At 33.8% G+C, this 22,180-nt stretch overlaps 2 protein-coding genes across 3 annotated transcripts; one reads left to right on the forward strand and one right to left on the reverse strand.

Annotated features, from left to right (window-relative positions):
• Window positions 1-6,400: 6,400 nt before the first annotated feature.
• Window positions 6,401-16,791, forward strand: LOC132271197 (uncharacterized). 2 transcript variants are annotated; one of them, XM_059772503.1, is made up of 3 exons: window positions 6,401-6,774; window positions 7,022-9,049; window positions 15,968-16,791. In XM_059772503.1, the coding sequence occupies exons 2-3, from the start codon at window positions 7,454-7,456 to the stop codon at window positions 16,349-16,351; spliced, it is 1,980 nt and encodes a 659-aa protein (XP_059628486.1). In that variant the 5' UTR covers window positions 6,401-6,774; window positions 7,022-7,453; the 3' UTR covers window positions 16,352-16,791. The 2 variants fall into 2 exon arrangements, with proteins under 2 accessions (XP_059628486.1, XP_059628487.1); XM_059772504.1 differs by having other exon boundaries at window positions 7,066-9,049.
• Window positions 16,792-17,628: 837 nt separating this feature from the next.
• Window positions 17,629-20,241, reverse strand: LOC132271198 (uncharacterized). Its single transcript, XM_059772505.1, has 3 exons — window positions 20,067-20,241; window positions 19,883-19,953; window positions 17,629-19,677 (listed from the first exon to the last, which is right to left on the reverse strand). The coding sequence occupies exons 1-3, from the start codon at window positions 20,148-20,150 to the stop codon at window positions 18,153-18,155; spliced, it is 1,680 nt and encodes a 559-aa protein (XP_059628488.1). The 5' UTR covers window positions 20,151-20,241; the 3' UTR covers window positions 17,629-18,152.
• Between the last annotated feature and the right edge of the window lie 1,939 nt (window positions 20,242-22,180).

Below are 22,180 nucleotides of genomic sequence, written 5' to 3' on the forward strand. Positions count from 1 at the left end.
ATTACGTTTAATTATTCTCAAACCCTAAACCACCGTGACACACATACTTATAGGCTTAGTGATTAAACCCTAATCCATGTAACCTTAAAGTCAGAGCCCATCTCGGCCCATAAACCGACCTAAGATAAATACCTACGTCGGCCATCTATGTAAATTGCAACCCTAAATTCACGTAAAGAACAGAAAACTAAATTCCCTTAAATTTAAATTTTCATTAAATAAAATTGATTAAACAATTAAATAAACACAATTAAATAAATAAATAAAATTATATAAACAGTTACCAAAAACATATTAAGTAACATGACTGATTAAACAAATAAACCATTAAGCAATTATTTAAACCAAATAATACACATACAACCAATTTAAACAAATGAAAAACAATAAAACAAATAAAAATGCGATTAAGACAATAAAATAAAGAAAAATGCAATACAATAAATATTAAAAATGCCGAGACTATCCTTTTAAAAATTAGGGGTATTACAACATTGCATTTCATTTCACGACATATTCTTTCATGACTTGGGTTATTGATGCGATTGTGTGGTTTTTCTCCTAGCACAACATGAACCCGGTTCTTTTATTGTTATTCATTGTTTGAATTCACAGGGACTCAAGAGGTATGCCTTAAGCACTACCTACTGAGCAATTTGCTCATCCCTTATATTAACATTTTTCAGGGCACGGCAAGGAATTGGCGGATGATAATCCACTACTGGCATAAGAGGACTTGAAGTGCATTTTTTAAAGCATTTTGTAATCTTGAGCTTATTATTGTATAACACCATGACATTTGATGTACTAGAATTATTTAGCATGGTTTTGTAGTAGAACTTTGAGCATGACTTTATTTTGATGTAACATGGACCCTTTGTAATAACTATATATAAAACTTAAATAAATGGAGTAACTAATGTTGTAATGTGATCCATTGATGATGTTTGTACCTATGAATGTTGTATAATTCATTTCATGATGTTTTGGGACAACTTTAGACCATTTTCAGAGTTCCTATCACAACTAATCGTCATTTCTACAAGTGTAGCTGTTCAGCACCAGGTCCAGGGCCATCAGAGCCATTTCGGTCGACCGAAATGCCATTTTGGTCGACCGACGCTTTTCATGCTCTCAGGATCTCTCATTTCAGCCGACCGAAAAGGGGGTTTCGGTCTACCGGCTCGGGGGCAATACCAGAGGCCATTTTGGTTGATCGAAGCCCCATTTTGGTCGACCGAAATGGTGCTGCTTTGTGTACTCTTTTTCCCTTCTTGGTATATGTAATTTTTAGCCTTGGGGAAGTTGTTCTGAATCTTCTTGACGTTTAAATTAAGATAAGATGATGATGATGTGATGACTTAGACTTGAGGTGTTTTACATAGGTGACCTCGGGTTCGGGTAAGGACCGGTTAGCGGTTCGGACCTCCGGGTTCGGGTCGTTATAAATACCCTCATATATTATGATATAATACTAAATTATCTTCAGTATATATAAACATACTTATGAAAATAAGAAAAATTATGTGTTAAAAAAATTATATTGTATATTAAACAGGGATGGGGATGGGGAATGAAGGGTGAGGGTGAGGGCGAGGGCGGGGGCGGGTATATGGATTGAAGTGAAATTTTAAATGCGGATGGGATGAAAAAAATTACTGGCGATGAAGATGGGGAATGAGATCCCCACCCCGCCCCATTGCCATCCCAATGTATGATGGCCCCTAAAGGGTATTATGGGTATTATACATTTCTGATATTTTATAACTTTTATATAAATTAATAAGTGGGGATATTTTGGTAATTTTGACCGTATGAGCGCAAAAAAATGTGGTCCGGTGACCAAAAAGATCCTTTTTGCAACATTTTGTATAGATGAGGGGTTGATTTGCAACTCGAGATAGTCCGGGTTATTTTTCATTTTTGTGGGATTTTTTTGCACTTTTGCCAAAACTATAAATAAACACAAAAGGAAGCAAAAAGAGGCCAGTTGTTTAATTTTTAGGCTATTAGGCCCTGTCTGGTAAAGCTTTCAGTTTTGGTTTTCAGTTGTGGTTTTCATTTTTTTTTTAAAGGCAATAAAATTAATTTGGTAACTCTATTTTGACTTTTCAAAAATCAAAACTTTTGAAAACTAGTTTCCATTTCTTTCACAATTTCCACAATTCCAAAATAAAGTTTTGATTTTCAATTTTGGTTTACAAATACTATTATTTATTATTTTATTATTTTCACAAATAGAGGAATGTTATTTTATTATTTTTCAATTATAATCTAATAGTAAATAAAAGAGTCGATTTTATTATTTTTCAATTATACTTGAATAGTAAATAAAATACTATTTTATTATTTTTAGTTATGCTCTAATAGTATATAAAAGAGTCAATTTTATTATTTTATATTTTTCAATTACACATGCATAGTAAATAAATATTTTTTAATTTTTTCAATTATACTCTAATAGTAAATAAGAGACTCTATTTTATTATTTTATTATTTTTTAATTATACTTGAATAGTTAATAAAATATATATTTTTATTTATTTTAGTTATACTCTAATAGAAATAAAAGAGTCTATTTTATTATTTCTCAATTATACTTGAATAGTAGATAAAATATTATTTTGTTATTTTTCATTATACTTGAATAGTAAATAAAATATTATTTTATTAATTTTCAATTATACTGATAGTAAATAAAAGAGTCAATTTTATTATTTTATTATTTTCCAATTATACTTGAATAGTAATTAAAATATTATTTTATTATTTTTCAATTATACTTGAATAGTAAATAAAAGAGTCAATTTTAAATAAAAAAATAAATTTAACAAAAAATATTTTCTCTTTTCTCTATTCAAAAATTTAATAGCAGATGTACGTTACCAAACATGTTTTGATTTGACAAAAATGACAGCACAACTTTTCAAAACTTGCTATTTTTACATAAATGAAATCACATCAAAAAAAATAAAAATCACAACTTTATGAAACAGGGCCTGAAGAAAAAGAGAATGTTTTAGTTTCATACGTCACTATTATTATTAGTTTCTTCATATTAAATGAAAATAATGAGAACAATAATCTAACAATCAATATATTGACCATAAGTCAAAAAAATTAGTGAAGTAGTACTTAGGATTTGAACTGCATAAACTTTTAAATCAAGGTACGTAGTGTTTTTTAAAAAAGAATCAGTTCATTTGTAGTTTTCTATACCACCAATTGAGTACAATTGAATGCAAAAGAGAAAAGTACAAGAAGAGATTCTGATTTATAGAAATGGGACAGATTGGTGGCTTTTTAGAAGTTTAAATGGTTTAACTTTGCTTTTATTTTTAGAAGGCATACCAAAAAAAAAAAAAAAAAAAAAAAAGAAGCTATTTTTATAAGTTTGAAGGGTATAATTGGGTTGTTTTCAGATTTCTATCGAATACACCATTTATCCTTTTGCACTAGGCCCCTAGTTGCTTTATTTCATATCAGGACAAGATAATTTTTCATATATATATATATATATATATATATATATATATTTTCTCTAGTTGACCAGTCTTTATTGGCTTGACTTGAGTTTGAGTTTATAATCGAATGTATGGGACTAAATGCTCAACAACTTGGTTAAATGTATCATCTAATTCGGCTACATTTCAGAATATTTAAAATGTGAAACCCTCCTAGAATCAAAGGATCTGAAAGTAGAAGTTAGACATGATTCATTATTGTTTTTTCAAATTGAGAGATGGCCCATTTTACTAAACAAGAATCTGAAAGTGGAAGTTAGACATGATTCATTGTTGCTTTTTCAAATTGAGAGATGATCCATTTTACTAAATATTGGGACCGATCATAACAATTTTTCTTTGGTCATGTATATGCTTGGGTGTCAACAAATTTTCTATTTCTGTGTAAATATGGATCTCTACAAGGTTAGTATGGGGCATTAACTATTACATATATGATATCCAATCTTAAGAATTGTAGAATTTTTAATCTTTAGAATTGTAGAATACTCAAGCTCCCACTATAATTTTTAATCTTTAGAATTGTAGAATACTCAAGCTCCCACCCTTGTTTTGTACTCGGGAAAAAGAAAATCAGTATTTTCAACGGTCCCACAAATGACATGAATTAAAACACAACCTTAATCTTATTATAAATGCTTGAGACATCTATTGGCTCTCTCTGTTGCTTTTGTATTCTGATTGTTTCCTTCTTCTATTCCTTAATTCATTGGACATAGCCCTTATTGTCATGCTTATATTTGAGTGTTGCATTTAAGGGATTGTAGTGGGATTGTAGTGTCCTTGAATGGCCCACAAAGGTGACAATTAAGCTGACAATTAATACTCCAATATTAATGCCTAATTAATGCAAGACTATGGAGGCTCATGCTACTAACCAGGCTATACTGTTGGATGGGAGTGACCCACATTTCTACCATTCATGTGTTAAGTCAAGAGAATGACATGCACGAGGTTTCATTATCGTTCTTAACCGAACCGAAGTCGACTAAGAGTATTACTATCATTATCAATATTCAAATATAAATATTACATCTTACTATGTTTTGTAGTGCACCCTGACAACGTTGGATGGGTTGGGATGGGACAAGATGGGCAAAGAACAACAAATGGGATAAACAACAAGGCCCTTAGATGAGAAATAAGCTAGGGGGCCGGGATTGACCCCAAAGCTAGGAAGCTGGAATGTGAGAGGACTCAACAGCCCCAGGAGGCTCAGGGATATCAGATCTTGGATTTCTCAGTTCTCTCTGCAGTTTGTCTATCTTATTGAGACTAGGATTTCTAAAAATAGGTTTGATGGTATGTCATCTAGAGATTTGGTGTGGTTGGAATGATGTTGTGTTGAGTGTGATTGTTGTTCACTGTGGTGCTCAATCTTTATTTCTGAATGTTAAGCACATACTAAATGCTGCTTTAAGAATTCAGTTGGTGGTTGTATTCAACATAATATATATATTCAAGCATATTTCATATCTCACAATAGTGCCACATATAACTCGTTAAATATATATATATATATATAAATCAATGTCCTTATCATGTGATAAAAATTTCACACAAATAACGTTTTGTTTATGAAGAATTGGGTTTGAGAAGGAATATGGTGGAAGATAAGCTACGACATAGAACTGCAAAATGAGACCAAATCTTCATGAATAACTTAAACTCGGCTTGACTTAATTTATTTGTATTCATTTAAATTTGAACTTCAATGTAACACTTAGGCCCAAATCTTAGAAAAAGCGTCAATTATTTGAATATTTAATCAATTTTCCTCAATTTTTTTAATTTCTCAATTATGTAAAATAATGAAATTACTCCTCCTCAAGTCAAAAATCTATATATAGAAGTGGTTAGCTCATTTCTACTCATCATAAACTCACAAAAAAAATTTAACTCTTTGAGTTCACATTGTTCTCTATTATAAATCGAAAAGAGAAAAGAAAAAAAAAAAAACCCTCATTTAAAAAATATTTACCACGACTTTCTCATCTCTCAAAATTGCAGGTCAGTGAGTCCTATTATGGTGATGAATTTATTTATTTATTTTTTAATTTGTTTTAAATATGGTGATGATTTTGTAGACCATAATTTTTTTTCACATATTTTTATAGTTCAACAGATGTGGGTTTGGGCTTTTGGGGATTAGATTTACGGGTTAGTTCTTTTTCACTCTTTAGTAGCCCTTATCTCTTCTTATTTATTGGGCCTCACGGGATTTGATGTTTGCTTGTGTGACATGGGCTTACAATTTACCAAATTGTGATTTCACCTTTTTAGCACAACTTGTTAATTGCATAGTATTTCATAAGAAATCTAGAGTAAGGCGGCACAACTACTGTACGAGGTCACCGGATTGAATTGACGGCGTCCATAAATGGCTTCTTGCCATTATTGGTAGTTATTTCTAGTTTTGAGTTTTGGAATTGTTTTCCCTGTATTCTCAAAGCCTTGTTGCAAGCTTAGGGCCAAAGGCCCTCTTGTAAATTTTTATTATTAATGAAAATTGCTTTAATTTTCGGAAAGAAAAAAAAAAAAAAAACACACACACAATACCTACTTAGGGTGAGTGGATAGAGCCTTGATATCTACGTTATTAATTAAATACAATTATTTAATCAATATGTATAATTATTATGTATTTTTAAGAAGAATACCTAATTTATAAATTAGGTACATTTTGGCCTCCGCTCATTTATTAAACCTCTGAATATTTTTCTACTCTCATTTTCAACATTACTCTCATTTTCAACATTACTCTCATATGTTTGTATGGAGAGCGCTATAGGGCATGGGAGTAGCAATTAATAATAAATAAAAAGTTAAAGGCAACACCACACGCACATACTCTCTCTCTACACAATAAAAGGCAACAACGCTCTCGCTTTCTCTCTCTAAAATGACAATAAAACCTGAGCTATATATACAGAATATAGAGATAAATACGGTTGTACTGTAGAGAGAGAGAGAGAGAGAGAGAGAGAGAGATCTGAGCTGATTGGGTTGGGGGACGAGTCGGGTCGAGTCCAGACACGTCTCTTCTGTCGAAACAGCATTCAATGTCCGAATGGTCTGCGACGACGAAGATCCATATATACCACCAAGTAATACCCAACTCGCCGATGTGATCGATTCCTCCGATTTCTTCTCTCTCTTTCTCTTTCTAAACCTCAATCGAAGAAGGAGAGGAATGATTGTAGCTATCGGCTAAAACAGCTTTCGATCTATTCAATTTTCGCATTTTCAGGTGCTTCTTTCTCAGCTATATTTTTCCAATTCTTGCTCGAAATTAGCTGACAATTAAAATTTTGGAAAATTAAAAATAGTTATACATATACAGATATATATATGTATATTTGATGCACAATTGTTAATTTAGAATAATAAAGGGATTTATGATAATTTTATGCCAATTCTGGTGAATTTTTGTTAATTCTGGTGAATTTTTGTTGTTTTGTACGTATTTTCAATTATTATTGTTTTAAATTTATCAGATTTGAGCTCTGTGATAGCTTCAGTAATCTGCAATTGATTTCAGATCTGGTTGTTGAAGTCTGTATCGCCTTATTAGCTAAAAAGAGGTTTGTTTGGTAATGTGGAAGAAGATAAGGTACTTGGCAAAAAAGTAGTGGGAAGAAGATAAGGTGAGTGTGAATTGGAGTTGTTTGACTTGGATTGTAACTATTTGAGTGTCATTGAAGAGATCTATAGTGATTGATGTGAATCTGAAGCTGACTGCAGTGACAGAGGGCCAAAAGCCCTAATTTTTTCCGGTTTTATGTAGCTTGTGAAGCACCAAAAATAATTTGAAGTTGTTCGAGGGGATGAAAGTTTGGGTTAGTTCTGTAATGTTTAACCTATGTAGCTTGAACTTTAGAAGAATGATGAAACTATAGCTTTGTGTAGTTTTGAAAGCAAAAGTATTAATGGAAGATTGGTCTAAATATGCCCACAGTCCTGCCCACTTGGCTGTTGCATGCCGTGACTATGCTGCCCTCAAACGAATCATCTCGAACCTCCCTCAGCTCGCCAAGGCTGGCGAGGTGAACAATGAAGCTGAATCTATTGCTGCTGAACTTGAAGCTGATGCCGTATCTGCGGCTATCGATCGGCGAGATGTTCCAGGCCGTGAAACCCCTCTGCATCTCGCGGTTCGCATCAGGGATCCAGTCTCGGCGGAGATTTTAATGGCAGCTGGTGCTGACTGGAGTCTTCAGAATGAGCATGGATGGAGTGCCCTCCAAGAAGCAGTCTGCACCAGAGAGGAAAATATTGCTATGATAATTGCCCGGCATTACCAGCCTCTTGCCTGGGCTAAATGGTGTCGCCGGCTTCCTCGCATTGTCGCCTCATCAGCTCGGATTCGTGATTTTTATATGGAAATTACCTTCCACTTTGAGAGCTCTGTCATTCCATTCATCGGTCGCATTGCTCCATCGGACACTTACAGAATTTGGAAACGTGGTTCTAATCTCCGTGCTGATATGACCCTTGCTGGCTTTGATGGGTTCCGCATTCAACGATCTGATCAAACTTTCCTCTTTCTTGGAGAGGGATATACTTCAGAAGACGGTAATATATCTTTATCCCCTGGTTCTTTGATTGTGCTTGCCCACAAGGATAAAGAAATAACAAATGCTTTGGAGGGAGCTGGTGCCCAACCAACAGAAGCTGAAGTTGCCCATGAAGTTGCCTTGATGTCTCAAACTAACATGTATAGGCCAGGTATTGATGTTACTCAGGCTGAACTTGTTCCCCATCTTAATTGGAGGCGGCAGGAGAGGACTGAGATGGTTGGTAACTGGAAGGCCAAGGTATATGATATGCTTCATGTGATGGTGAGTGTGAAGTCGAGGCGGGTTCCAGGTGCTATGACTGACGAGGAGCTTTTTTCTGTGGATGATGATGAAAGGATAGTAAATGGAGGTGAGCGTGATGAGTATGATGATATATTGACAGCTGAGGAAAGGATGCAGTTAGATTCTGCACTTCGCATGGGGAATTCAGATGGTCTTTGCGAGGATGAGGAACATGGGGTTCGGGATTGTCATGAAAATGGTGACGGAGGCTCCTTTGGAAGTTGTGAATCCAATGGTGTTAACAAGGAGAAGAAGAGTTGGTTTGGTTGGAACAAGAAAGGTACAAAGCATGGAAGTGATGATCCTGACGATTCGAAGATTTTGAAGAAGTTCTCAAAGCTGGCCCCGGAAGGTGGGAATCAGAAACCTAATGATAGTCAAAGATCATCATCTGAATTCCCCAGGGAAGATATTGGGGATGTTAAAAAAAGCAAAGATAAAAGCAGCAAGAAGAAAAAGAAGAAAGGCGGAATGAGTGAGTCTAAGAATGAGAGCGAGTATAAAAAGGGTTTGAGACCTGTTTTGTGGTTGACACCGGATTTCCCTTTAAAGACCGAAGAACTCTTGCCTTTACTTGACATCTTAGCCAACAAAGTGAAGGCTATTAGAAGATTGAGGGAGCTTTTAACTACTAAACTACCTCATGGCACATTTCCTGTGAAGGTATATTTGATCTTTATTCTTTTGTATGTTTCATTCTGCTGTTATTATATTCTATGTCCACACTTTTTTTCTGCTGTTCCACTATAGTTGTATTTACAATTTCACTGTTAGCATATACTCCTGTTTTATAATCAATGAATCATCTCAGAACTTAATACACTCTTTTGCAAGCTTCATTTATAACTAAAAAATCCAAACTCGTTATGCCACTTTCAGTTGTAAATTCTTCAATGTTTTCATTTGCACAACTTGGAATAATATGATTTACATGGGCATATTAAGTCGTAAATTAGTTTGCATCTACTAATATTAGGACTTACGAGATATCTATTGTCCTGAAATATATGTACTTGCTCTAATTTAGTACAAAACTCGTTAAAACCTTTGTCTAGGTTTTAGTCTTAGTACATTGATGTAATTGAGCAAATATGAGAACAAAATATATGTTCATACCTCTTGTCATGATTGTGATTCATAGTGTTGACCTCTTTCTTTGTTCTGGACCTTCTTAGTGCTTTTTTTCTTAGCCTTCATCTTTCATATGGTTATGTGAGCTTTCCTTGTGTAAGCTTTGAGAATTACTGGAACTTTTTTTTTTTTTTTTTTTTGAAATTCTCTCTTAACTCCTAAATAATTAAGTGCTTATGGCCTTTACACTATTTTTAACCTCTATTGCCCTGTGTAGTGTATGTTGGTTTCTATGTTTTGGATATTTTCAATTTGAGTAGTCTTCTAAGATGGTGTTTGGAAACGTAGTTAAGCAAATAACATCAGGTTCACACAAATGAATACTTCTACAAGGACATCGTATCCCATAATCCATATTGGATTTTAATACTTCTCGGTTATTTACACATATGTATCCAATAGTCTTTCAACGTCTCCATAATTTGGCTAAAATTACTCATTTCGAATCACCATTTATAGTATAATGTTATAGAATATATCATGTCTAATTCCGTCCAAATTTTGTCTCCATGCAACATAACTGTCAGGTTTTTCATGTGCTTTTAGTAATACAAGCTAAAAGTAACAAATACTTGATAGGTGTATAAAAATTCTTATTTTTCATATTTTCTTTATAAGCGCGTTTTTATACATATGTCTATATATAGTCATTTTGTAGTCACAACTCCGACATACATGTCCCTTATCATGTTACGTATTCATATGTGACTCCTTTTATATAGCCAACCTTATTATATCTCTAGTGTACTGGCAATAGGTACATATATGGCTATTTCATGCACAATGTAAGATAAAGTTAGTGTGGATGTTTGTCATTAATTAAAAGGTACGCATTTAAAATGCTTGCACGTATATGATGGTCTATAATATAATATAAAAGTGATCATTTCCCGGTCCAAAAGTTTCATTTAAATATTATGTCCTTAGGTCTTTTGGTAATATAAACGAAAAGTATTAAACTCACAAAATAAAATTCTGGGTGAACTGGACTTGATAATTGATATAGGAAAAATTTATGAATCTTAAAACTGTTGTCATTTACTCCTTAATATTTTTAAATATTCAATTAAGCTGAATGTCAGGTTTGGATTTTTTGCAAGTTTTGTTAAAATTTCAATTTTCAGTGAAATTAAGCTCAATTTACCATTCCAGAAACTAGATTCATATTCCCAAATACATGTATAAATTTCATAATTTTAGGACCTCAGTATCAAAGAAAAAAAGTTTATGTGAAATTAGGTTAGAAGGATACAGAATAGTAATAGTCTGAAATACGAACTTATCCATACACGTATTCGAAGTATTTTAATGTAAAACCAATTTTTATTTTATTTTATTTTATTTATTTTTTAATTTATAAAAACACTTTGTTAAGATAAGTAAACCACTTATCCCAAAATGATCAACTAGAGCATGATATTCAGCTTCAGTGCTAGACTGAGCCGTGAGCATTTGCTTCTTATTAGGCCAAGAAATAAGAGAATCTCTAAGGAAGAAACAATTGCTAGTAGTAGAGCACACTAACCCCTTCCTTTACTGCTCTTTTTGCAAAACTCCAGACACTCGACAAGTGCTCAGGTTACCATCAAGTCTCTGACAAACCCATTATCAAACATTCTCCAATGTATCCAAAACAATAGAAGTTACCAAATCATAAGAATTTCACCACTAACCATTTTTTTCTATTTTTTTTTTTTTTATCAAACTATTCATCTTTGTTCTTTTCCTCTGCATGAATTTTACCCCAAGCCCAAAGGTTATTATACCTTGCTAAAATGATCTTTTTGTAATACCCCACTATAGTAATATCATTTTCTCAAGCAAACTAACTCACTTGGTCTAGTTGAAATGCTTATCCAGATTCACTACAATAAATGATTTGTGATTAATTCAAATAAATTGTAAGATTATTCTCATCGTAATTGAATTTAAGAGAATCGAATATATTATTGTTAAATTTAAAATAACTGTCTTTTGAGCTCTTGTGGAGTGATAAGTGTTGAAGGGAGTGACGGTTGTGAAAGTATACGGCATTATATATGACTGACTTAAAATGAGAATCAACGTCTGTCTATTTAGTTCACTCATGGATTTCCAGATTGCTCCACTGGAATGCACTGTTTTTATCATAGGATAGAGGGTTGGTGTGGAAATGATCTCACCAAACAGTATCTGCAGTTCTGTCCAGAACCTTATCCTCTACTTTAACAGTAGATTGAGTTATTGTATCTTGGTTGCCAGTCTTTTAATAAGTGAGTGTTTTTTAGGAAGACAGAAGCTATTTGTAAAAACATGTCGATATGCATGTAATTGTACAACAAAAATGATGGAACACCCATAGGATAGCCATTAAGGGATGAAGCTAGGATATCAGGTATGATATGGTGATGTAGCAGTACCATTCTGCTAAGTATGCAGTAAGCACTGGGAATGGCTCTTCTTATTAAGACGAACCTTTGCTTGAAGCTTCATAGAAGAAAGAGTGTCACGAATATTTATTCGACAAACCTCAGACATCATAACAGCATCATATTTTCAGTGAAAGTAAAACAGTTTCTGAGCATTCTAAGCAAACTGAGACTCAAAAAATGGTGAAAGGAGCCTAGATTTTTCATATCAAACTGCAATGTGTGGTTCTCTGTAAGAGTAAATGTGTAAAGCATCATTCATGGTGATATTCATATCAGTGACGTACAAACCGGAAAGAGAAACCCTCACCAGAAAGAATAAACGCTCACCGGAAAGAAGAAACTTTGAGATACAAATTACTGTAGTATCTGCACAGGTTCAACTTGTTAATAAATACTGGATGGATCTTGTCAGTCACACTATGTGTAAAATAATTGATACAGTGGACTGCCTAAATTTTTTAAGTAGACGAGATAGACCTTTTTTAGGCAATGAATAGCGTGAAGCAGATGTAAATATGCTTAGGAGGATTAGAAAAACGAAAGTGATTAGATTTAATCTCCTCATAAAATTGAAGAAATGTATTTTTTTTACTTCAATGACATAAGGTGGCTTTTGATAAACAGAAACCAGAACAATGTATGGATGATTACTTATCTTGGCAAGAGGAGCAAAAAAGTCTCCTGAAAACCACAACCCACCAATCTGGCTATATAATTTAGAGATGAAACCTTTACATATTTTTTTTGATAAATAAAAATTCATAAAAGGCACTCAAAAGGGGAGTGACATTACAACTTTAAGCTATCCACAAAATCCAAAAGACTATCCGTAGATATTCAGTTTTGCCCATCAACCCAAAAGAATAAAGAAGACAGTATATTGTGTTTGAGAGACCAAAAGGGAGACTCCTCCCCATCAAAGGATCTCCCATTTCTCTTGCACTACAAGCCCCACCAAAGACAAAGGGGAGTGGCCCTTTTATATAGATAGTCCTGAACCCAGGAGGTAAGATATTACAATAGGTAATTTGTTTTTACAAGAGAAAAACAGAAAGGTTCATGAAGATTTGGAAATAGAGACAAGGATGACAATTTTGTAGGCTCACAATTCTGGAGAAAATGAAAGGATCTTGGAGGGAGTCCTAGAGGGAAATACTAATATATTCATATATAGACTCATAAATTAAAAACTATATTTAATAATGTTTTTCAACGCTTATAAAAATATAAAAATTTAAGTTGGAATATTGTTGAAATATCATTATTATTATTATTATTATTATTATTATTATTATTATTATTATTTTTATTAGCTGTTTTCAGCCTTTTATTAGGTGATTTATGTGAGATTCCCATAATTATGGGATCACGTAGATAAGATTCCCGTAATCTTGGGATCACGTAGATTTTGGCATGTTTCCTGTTTTTCTTTGATTTGGTTTCCTTTTTTTGTACCATATTCTTTTATATAAATATAGCTCTTGACTCTCAGTTTGAGTAAACCAAAACCGAAAACTTCTTCTTTTTGGTATCAGGGTAAAAACAAAAACCTTCGCCTCCCCATCTTCCTTCCCCAACGCCGCCACCTTCTCTGTCCCTCTCTCCTCTTTCACCTCCATCTCCTCCCAGCCCTTGCGCCGGACCCCTCTCTTTCTCTCTGTTTTTGACTCCTTTTTAGGAGAATTCCCTTAGGTTTTTTGTGACCTAAGGGTCCTTCTGGTGTTTTTATTTTTTTCTTTGTGGGCTGCCAGTGTTTGTTTGGCAGCCTATTTGGAGGAAAGCGCCAATTTTTTCAGTCTTGTTTTTTTTTTTTTTTTTCCTCCCTCTTTGATGTGTGGACCAGCCTTATTTTGGTACTATGAGTGATTCTAGTAGCCAAAAGGACACTTTATCCTCGGTCCAACATACTTTATCTTCGGCACAGCATGCTCCGGCACAGTGGGTTACTAGTGTGCTCTTAAATGGGCGCAATTTCGTATGTTGGTCCCGTTCTCTTCAACTTTGTATTGGAGGGAAAGGGAAAACTGGTTGGCTTTTGGGTCTAGTCAAGGAACCGGAAAAGACGGATACTAAATATATAGCATGGGACATGGACATATATGAATTAATACTAAATAAGTAAATATGAACTAATAATTGTCATAAATCTTCAATGCTACACAAATAAGTAGCTGCCTTAAATAATAAATTTATCAGTCCAATCACTATTTATAAAATTTATTTTGAAACACATTTTTAACAAAAAGACAACAATTCCCATCATATTTTAAAATACATAATGATTGGGAAAGGTGCACAAGTGTCTAATGCATTATGGCAGTGGCTTTTGGATTATGAACTGACACTTGGGATAAAGAAAAGAGAGCCTACAAGTTTCTTTGAACCAGGTTCTTTAAGTGTAAGGCATCCGCACATGTTACCCACATTAGACCCTCTAATCTGGGCTGTTCAATGCGGGTTCATGTGATTAGGCCATGCACCCTCAATGTAATGTTACTCAAGAGCAAACTCATACATCTATAACTGTCAAGGTAGTCACCACATAAGAATATGTTTAGACATTTAGCATATCTCAACATTTCCATTGCTAGCAACTTACAGATTATTGTAAGAACGCTGTATGCTGTGCGTTACATTTTTATAACAAAAGCAATTGTACCTTAATCCTCTTTCTTTCTTCTTTTTTATTTTATTTTATTTTATTATATATATATATATATATATATATATATATATATATATATAATACATTAATCCCTGTTTGAACCATAAAATTGTTAGAATTAGAGTTTGGATACTATTCACATGAACAAAGTATTATGATCTTATTCATGCTGGATTAAGTTACGATATTGAAGATTTATCCTTAAATCTTGTCCATCTTTTCTTTCAAAATTGAAAGTTTTGGTGCTTATCATAGAAAGAAAAAGTCAAAAAAAAAAAACCAAGTTTGGTCATTTTAGTGTAGATGCATTCCATCTATAGTCACACACGAGTGATCAACATATCTTCATTTTGTTTTAATGATGAATGATCCGTAAAGTAACTCCTCCTCAAAGCTTCGTTATTCTATTTGTAGTGTCAAGATCAGGTCTGAAACTTATTATTATTGCAATCTTCAATGAGGATGAGAAATTCCTCAGGAGCAGGAGTATATGTAATATATTAAAAATCTCTGGGGCTTTGTTCTACTATGTTTAGAATGATAAAATAGTTGCTTAAGGGTACACCTTGCAATTGTTGTTCCTTTATTTATTTAAAATTTTGGTACCTTGCAATTTTGGTATTATGTTGCTCTCATGTTGACATCATGACAAATACACTCAACCTGATAGTAAAAATTAACTTCACCTTGAACCATGCTTGTCATGGATTGGTCATCAAAACAGCAGTTGACCTAACCATTCCTTGTCATGGGTTGATCAAAGGTCTGCATTTGATGCACTGGGAGGAACTGTTAGAGCTCTTGGGACATCTTTCTTAGGCTGTTAGGAGTATAAAGATGTGGTAAATTCATTCCAAAACTATGAAGTATTCCTGATACTACATAAACAAATTTTCAATTACATTGAGTTGTTCTCAATTCCTAGTGGTTGACTTGAATATGGATTTTGACACTTGATTATTATTGTTCTAAGAATGATTATTGCATCTATTGATGATATAGATAATTAAAATAACTGAATAGACTGGTTTAATAATTAACATGCTAGGAAGAAATATGGAATCACACCTATTAGTTATAAAACAAGAGAAAATAAGTTTAGATTATGTGGACCTATAAATGTAGATTAACAGATGCACCGATAAGAAAATGAAGTCTAGTTCCAGTTAGAAGGTAAGAAACAATGAGATGGACCAAGATTAATTTGGGATGAAATTACAAGAAAAGACCAAATTAAATAGTTTATAATAGAAAAGAGTGGAAGAATGTGTCCAACCCCATTTGATTTGAATCAAGGCTAAGGATGATGATGGTTAGGTCTGCACTTTCCTCATTCCAGCTTTAATTCTCAAATCACTGATTTCCATACTGCAGGTGGCTATCCCAATTGTCCCAACTATTCGGGTCCTTGTCACCTTTACAAAGTTTGAGGAGCTTCAACCAGTGGATGAGTTTTTTTCCCCTGTTTCCAGCCCTGCACATTTCCAAGACGCCAAGTCTAAGGAATCGGAGGGATCCTCATCGTGGATTTCATGGATGAGAGGAAGCCTTGGAGGGCAATCAAGTGACAGTGGAAGTCACAGCTTCAAAGATGAGCCTGACCCCTTCCACATACCATCACACTATGCCTGGGTTGATGCCAATGAGAAAAAACGGCGTATGAAAGCCAAGAAAGCCAAGAGCAAGAAACATAGGAAACAAGCAGCTGCAAGAAGTGGAGATGTTGGGCGTCAGTTGAGTGAGGATTTAGAAGAATAACAGCATATAAGGGATCCTTGTTACGTCGGTTGCTGCTCCAAGATCCTTTGCCAGATGACATAAAGGTCATTCCTTGCATGCCTGACTTCTATTTTACTCTTCAGAAGTAGTGGAGGGGCTCACTGGATAAGAGTTAGGTTGTTGCTTCTTGTTGGTGAAGAAGATCTTATCTTCATCCATTGTTGTATTGTTATGTGATGTAAAATTGGCAGAATTTACTCATTTCTTTGATAGCTTGTTGTCCCTAATTTTTCTTGAACTGCTTTGTGTATCCATATCTTTGGTTATCTAGTTTACGTTTTTCTGATCGGGGTTCTCCTTTAAGCCATCTGAGAGAAATCATCGAACTCTGGTGCCAAGAAAAGGCGACACGCATGTATTAAAGCATCCTCTTTTGTGGAACTGTGTGATCATTTACAGATGCTGCTTCATTTTCTGGATTTACATTTCAATTTACACTTGCTTTGGAATGATAAGCTCTCTATATTTAACCGTTGGACGTGCAATGACAGGGAAATGAATGGAATGGTGTTGCATCGAAAGTGCATGATTGAACCTTGAAGGTGTGCATGTAATATGATATATAAGTGTAGTTTTGTTAGTCGAATTTTGAACTATTGACCTTCATCTAGTTCATTTTTTTTCCATTTTAAATCTGAGAGTGGTCCAGATTTTCTGAGCAAATAATTTCTTTCAGTAATTACAGGAAAAAAATAATTCTCTTCCAATTGGATCACACAATGTTGCTTCTTTTCTATACACTGTACCTGTGTAATCCTTGTTGGCTTCATTTGCAACTCTTTTGAATTAATTGTTACTATATTATCTGATATTGTAGGTGAATTTGTTGTACCATCACTTGACTACTCCTTTCAGGGTATATTTGCATATCTAGGATAATACATGGTATTTATGTAACTCATACTAATTAGATATGCGTTTGACTTTGAGAGATTATAAATATGCTTTATGATAATATAATTTGAGAATATTTGAAGTGCTCTTCTGTAAATATTTGTACATAAGAACACACTTGGTGATGATGATATTGAGTGTGTTGTTTATATCATAGATTTTTTTTATACTAGTTCATCTATATTTTGAGTGTGTATATCACAACTTGAAATCTCACAACTCCAACCACAACTTGTTTCAAAGTTGTCAATCATTTCATCTCTCACTATACATTTATTTGTACCTATGCTTAGTTCATTTCTATTAACCATTAAATAGAATTAATAACCAGATTTTTGTCCCATGAATAATATCACCATAATAGTTAAAACAAAAGTATCCACAAAAAAAAGGTTCAGAAGAGTCAAGTCTAAAACAAAGAGATTTACCCAAAAAAAAAAAAAAGTCTAAAACAAAGAGTACCAACACTCTCCTAAATCATTTCATCTCTCACTATACATTTATTTGTACCTATGCTTAGTTCATTTCTATTAACCATTAAATACAATTAATAACCAGATTTTTGTCCCATGAATAATATCACCATTGAATTGCATAACAGTTAAAACAAAAGTATCCACAAAAAAAAGGTTCAGAAGAGTCAAGTCTAAAACAAAGAGATTTACCCAAATAAAAAAAAAAGTCTAAAACAAAGAGTACCAACACTCTCCTAAACCACACACGTCTTGTACCAAATGTGCTAAACTTCAGCAATACCACTATCCAAAGCCCTCTCCAACCTTGTCTCAAATGGTGTAGACTGGCGCTTAACTCTATTTCCCAGCAAAAACCAAAACAATGTCTCAGTACCCACAAATCACAAAACCACAAAATCTCACTGCATTTATCATACCTCTCTGTATTTCTTTGATGTGTATGACATTCCTCTGGAAGATGAGCACGAGCTTGACTCCGAGTCCACGGTATGCCCTGTATGACTCCAGTAGCTCCCAACAGTACCAATGATGGGCATTTCATCCGGGCTACAATGTCGTCTTGGTGACTGTCTTGGAGACGAAAATTCAGATAATTTCTTCAGCTCATCAACAGTCATTGCTCCTAAAATTGGTCTATCTTCAAAACTTACTGCTGAATTCGCTCTCTCAGCTGATGAAGTCCCAATAGAGTTTAGACTTTTCTGGGCAGTCTCTGTCAATTCAGACTCAACCAACCAGCTAGACAAGCTTGTGTCAACTGCAATTTCGTCTTCTGGCTTCGTGCTCTTGGATCGTCGCCTGGATTTGTGAATTTGCAGCCTGAAACTAGGCTCTTCACTTGAAGGTATGTTCAGTTCATGCTGTGTGTATGTTATATTCTCCTTATCTTGGTGCTCTAGTGGTGGGGTGGTTGTTTTGGCTTTGACCACTTTCCATTGAGTAAGATTCTCCACTGGACTCAACACAGACAACAAAACATGTTGTTGGCTTTTGCTTCTTCCACTTTGATTCAACCCAACTAGCCTCAATCCCTCGGGCAAATCGCGGATTGTTATCGGACTATTGACTTCCTCACTGCCCATTTCAGCTGCAGACAACACATGTTGTTGGCTTTTGTTTCTACCACTATGATTCAACCCAACTGGCCTCAATTCCTCAGGCGAATCGCGGATTGTTATCGGACTATTGACTCCCTCACTGCCCATTTCAGCTGCAGACAAAACATGTTGATTCAACCCAACAAAGTTCAACCCCTCTTCAATCGAATCGCGGATTGTTATCGGACTATTGACTTCCTCACTGCACATTTCAGCTGCAGACAAAACATGCTGTTGGCTTTTGTTTCTACCACTCTGATTCAACCCAACTGGCGTCAATTCCTCAGGTGAATCGCGGATTGTTATCGGACTATTGACTCCCTCACTGCCCACTTCAGCTGCAGGCAAAACATGTTGATTCAACCCAACAGAGTTCAATCCCTCTTCAATCGAATCGCGGATTGTTATCGGACTATTGACTTCCTTGCTGCCCATTTCAGCTGCAGAATTTCGTTTCCCAATTGAGATGGAAAATAAGGACTCGGAAGACTCCTCCTCTTGGACTAATAATGCTTGATCACTATTATCATTTTCATGACCATGTGGTCCATCTGAGTCACTTTCTTCCAAATCCATGTCCACGCATTCATCATCACTGCTAGTGCAATTGTGGTACCCATGATTTGGAGGATCATATGCCCTAATTGACACATTTGAACCCAGAAGGATCTGCCTTTCATTTTGTGTTTCTTCTTTGTTCCCTCTCTCTCTCTCAAATTTACTCTCCGCCAAGCAACATTGGGGTTCTTGGGATGACAATTCCTTGTCGGTTTCGACATTCAAATCAAAAGTTACTTTCTTTTTTGTACTTGTGTCTGATAGCTCCTCATGCTCTGATCTACACACACACACACACACACACACACACACACACACACACACACACCCCACAACAACTAATTAGATGAACTAGAGTTTCAAGAAACAAAAAATAAATAAAAATAAAAACCCAAAGAAATTAGATAAGTGTTGCAAGAAGAAACTTTTTTCAACAAAAATGGGGAAAAAAAGGAAAATTTAGGAGAGAGTTGATAGATTATTACTTGGGCTCTATGATGAGATTAGAGGAGTTGTTATTGGTGGGTTGGAGAGCTTCATGGGGTTCTTCTTGACTCTGCAGCAGATAAACGATGAATGAGTGATTGAAAAGATTTGAACATATAATGATACAATTTCAAGAAAAAAAAAGGCATAATTTTTCAAGAAATCTCATGAATTTGGGCTTACTTGATTTCCAGAGGAAACTTTATCCTGTAGTTTTCGAGATTTTCGATTCTTTGAGTTGTTGAAACACGCGAAGAAACACCCCATGATTAGCCACTTTGATGGGTTATGTAAAGTGGGTTTGTTTCAAAAAGGGAAGCGGCTGAATCATATGTATATATATAGTATATATGTGTGTGTGTGTGTGTGTATATATATATAGAGAGAGAGAGAGGGAGAGAGAGAGAGAGAGAGATTGGGGGCAGAAGAAAGGGGAATAGGGAACAAACACAACGGTCATACAGAGTGAAGCTTTGTTCTGGGTTTGAAAAGATGACCGTTTGAATCAATCTGAGATTTGTTTTATAATTTATAATGTGTGGGGTTCATTTATAACCCTTGTTGAGTCTGTGGGCGTTGTTTGTATGTGTGTGTGTGTATATATATATATTTATATATATATATATATATATATTTTCTCCTGTATGTATATATATATATATCAACGGTTGGAACTTGCGAATTGGGATAGCAATATTCTTCTTATCCTCAATTTTTAGGTACTTCTTATCCTCACTTGTTCAAAACTTTTTTATTTTTTATTTTTTTATTTTTTATCCCGGGAAAAAAAATCTTTAAAAATACGTGTTATTCACCTTCAAAATTTGACCCCACATTTTATATATATAAAAAAGTAAAATGTTTTGTTTGTTAAAAAATAAAATATTATATACAGCTAAAGAACTAACTAATATCACACGCTCTTTCGGTTTTGTTTTTCGATTAATTCTCTAGGGTAAACTCTTTTTAAAAATCTTTTAATTCATTTATTTAATTAATTCAACTAAGTGCAACCGATAAATGTACAAAAGCTGCAAATATCAAATTAAAAAATAAATACTTGAATCGTCACATTTTGTTTTTTTTAAAAAGCACAAAATCTTTCATCTATTTGCAATTAATCCTCTCAAACTAATTTTTTTTTTTTTTTAATTTTAGAAAATAAAAACATTTTTATAAACAACATTCAAGTATAGTCCGAGAGGTATATATAACTATCCCTTAAAAATGAAAATTTTGCAAATTGCAAACATCTCTTTTGATTTGTCAAGCTTTTGAAAGTAACCTTCTCATGGACTAAAAACTCCAAGTCTATTAAAAAAATTAATAATAAATAAAATCATCAAGAATTATGTTGTATAAACTGAATTCTTCACGCAGACTTTGGGGTGGGACCCACCATGTTGTCCCACGGTCCCTTGGTTTGGGCTTTCAAAAAAATATTTCAATCAACAAATAATGTATCATGTATGTTATGAGTCTTGTTGCATTTACTAATGAACTCTAACCTAGATATTTAAATTTTCATCTCTCTTTGAAAAGGTTTAGTGTTCTAATTCTGGTGAGTGAAAAGATATACATGAGACTGTGTTTTGCTTAAAATTTCGAGAATATATATACACACACTATTTGCATTTTCCTTTTAATATAATTCAACATCTTCTAACAAAATAGATAGAGATAATTTAAAAAAATATTTGCGAAATTGTGCTACCTAATAAAATTGTCATGAAAATATTTACAATATGCGATAGTTAGGCAAATTTTTATTTTATTTTTTGGCAATATTTCACTTTATTCATAATTAGAAGTGAATCCAATTCTTTTGTGCATTTGTTAAAGGTTTATATGAAATGTGCCATGAATAGTTGACACACAACATACGAGCTTTATGCATAAAATTAGGTGGCAAAATTTTACAAGATTCGCCAACACAACTGGAACACGAAAGAGATAAATAGGTTTGAATTTATCTTAAATAGGTTTGAGTCATAAATAAGTCGGCATGATTAATCTGTTTAATTAATAGTATCGTATTAGAGTTGAAGGGTTCAATAAGTGTAATTTGTTTAGACCCTTTAACTAAGAGTTTCATAATCGTGTTAATATTACTCGTATAACTCAATATTTGTTTAGACCTAATTACTATGAATAATCAGGTCATTTCAACATAAGTTAAAAAATATATATTAGCTTTTTAGTTAATGTATATATTTTTTATAATATTTTTATTCTCGTTAAATAAATAAGTCAGATTAGTATTGAAGGTTCATGATATGATTATTAAATAAGTCGTG

This window comes from Cornus florida, unplaced genomic scaffold, assembly GCF_030987335.1.
Source record: "Cornus florida cultivar Cherokee Brave unplaced genomic scaffold, ASM3098733v1 CherokeeBrave_3.0.0_Hap2_Chr08, whole genome shotgun sequence".
In the NCBI taxonomy this organism is placed as follows: domain Eukaryota; kingdom Viridiplantae; phylum Streptophyta; class Magnoliopsida; order Cornales; family Cornaceae; genus Cornus; species Cornus florida.

Coding starts and splice junctions, on each gene's coding strand:
- LOC132271197 (XM_059772503.1), top strand. CDS start 7,454: ATGGAAGATTGGTCTAAATATGCCCACAGTCCTGCCCACTTGGCTGTT. Junction 9,050..15,967: donor ATGGCACATTTCCTGTGAAG/GTATATTTGATC, acceptor TCCATACTGCAG/GTGGCTATCCCAATTGTCCC.
- LOC132271198 (XM_059772505.1), bottom strand. CDS start 20,150: ATGGGGTGTTTCTTCGCGTGTTTCAACAACTCAAAGAATCGAAAATCT. Junction 19,954..20,066: donor AAGTTTCCTCTGGAAATCAA/GTAAGCCCAAAT, acceptor TATCTGCTGCAG/AGTCAAGAAGAACCCCATGA. Junction 19,678..19,882: donor AATCTCATCATAGAGCCCAA/GTAATAATCTAT, acceptor GTGTGTGTGTAG/ATCAGAGCATGAGGAGCTAT.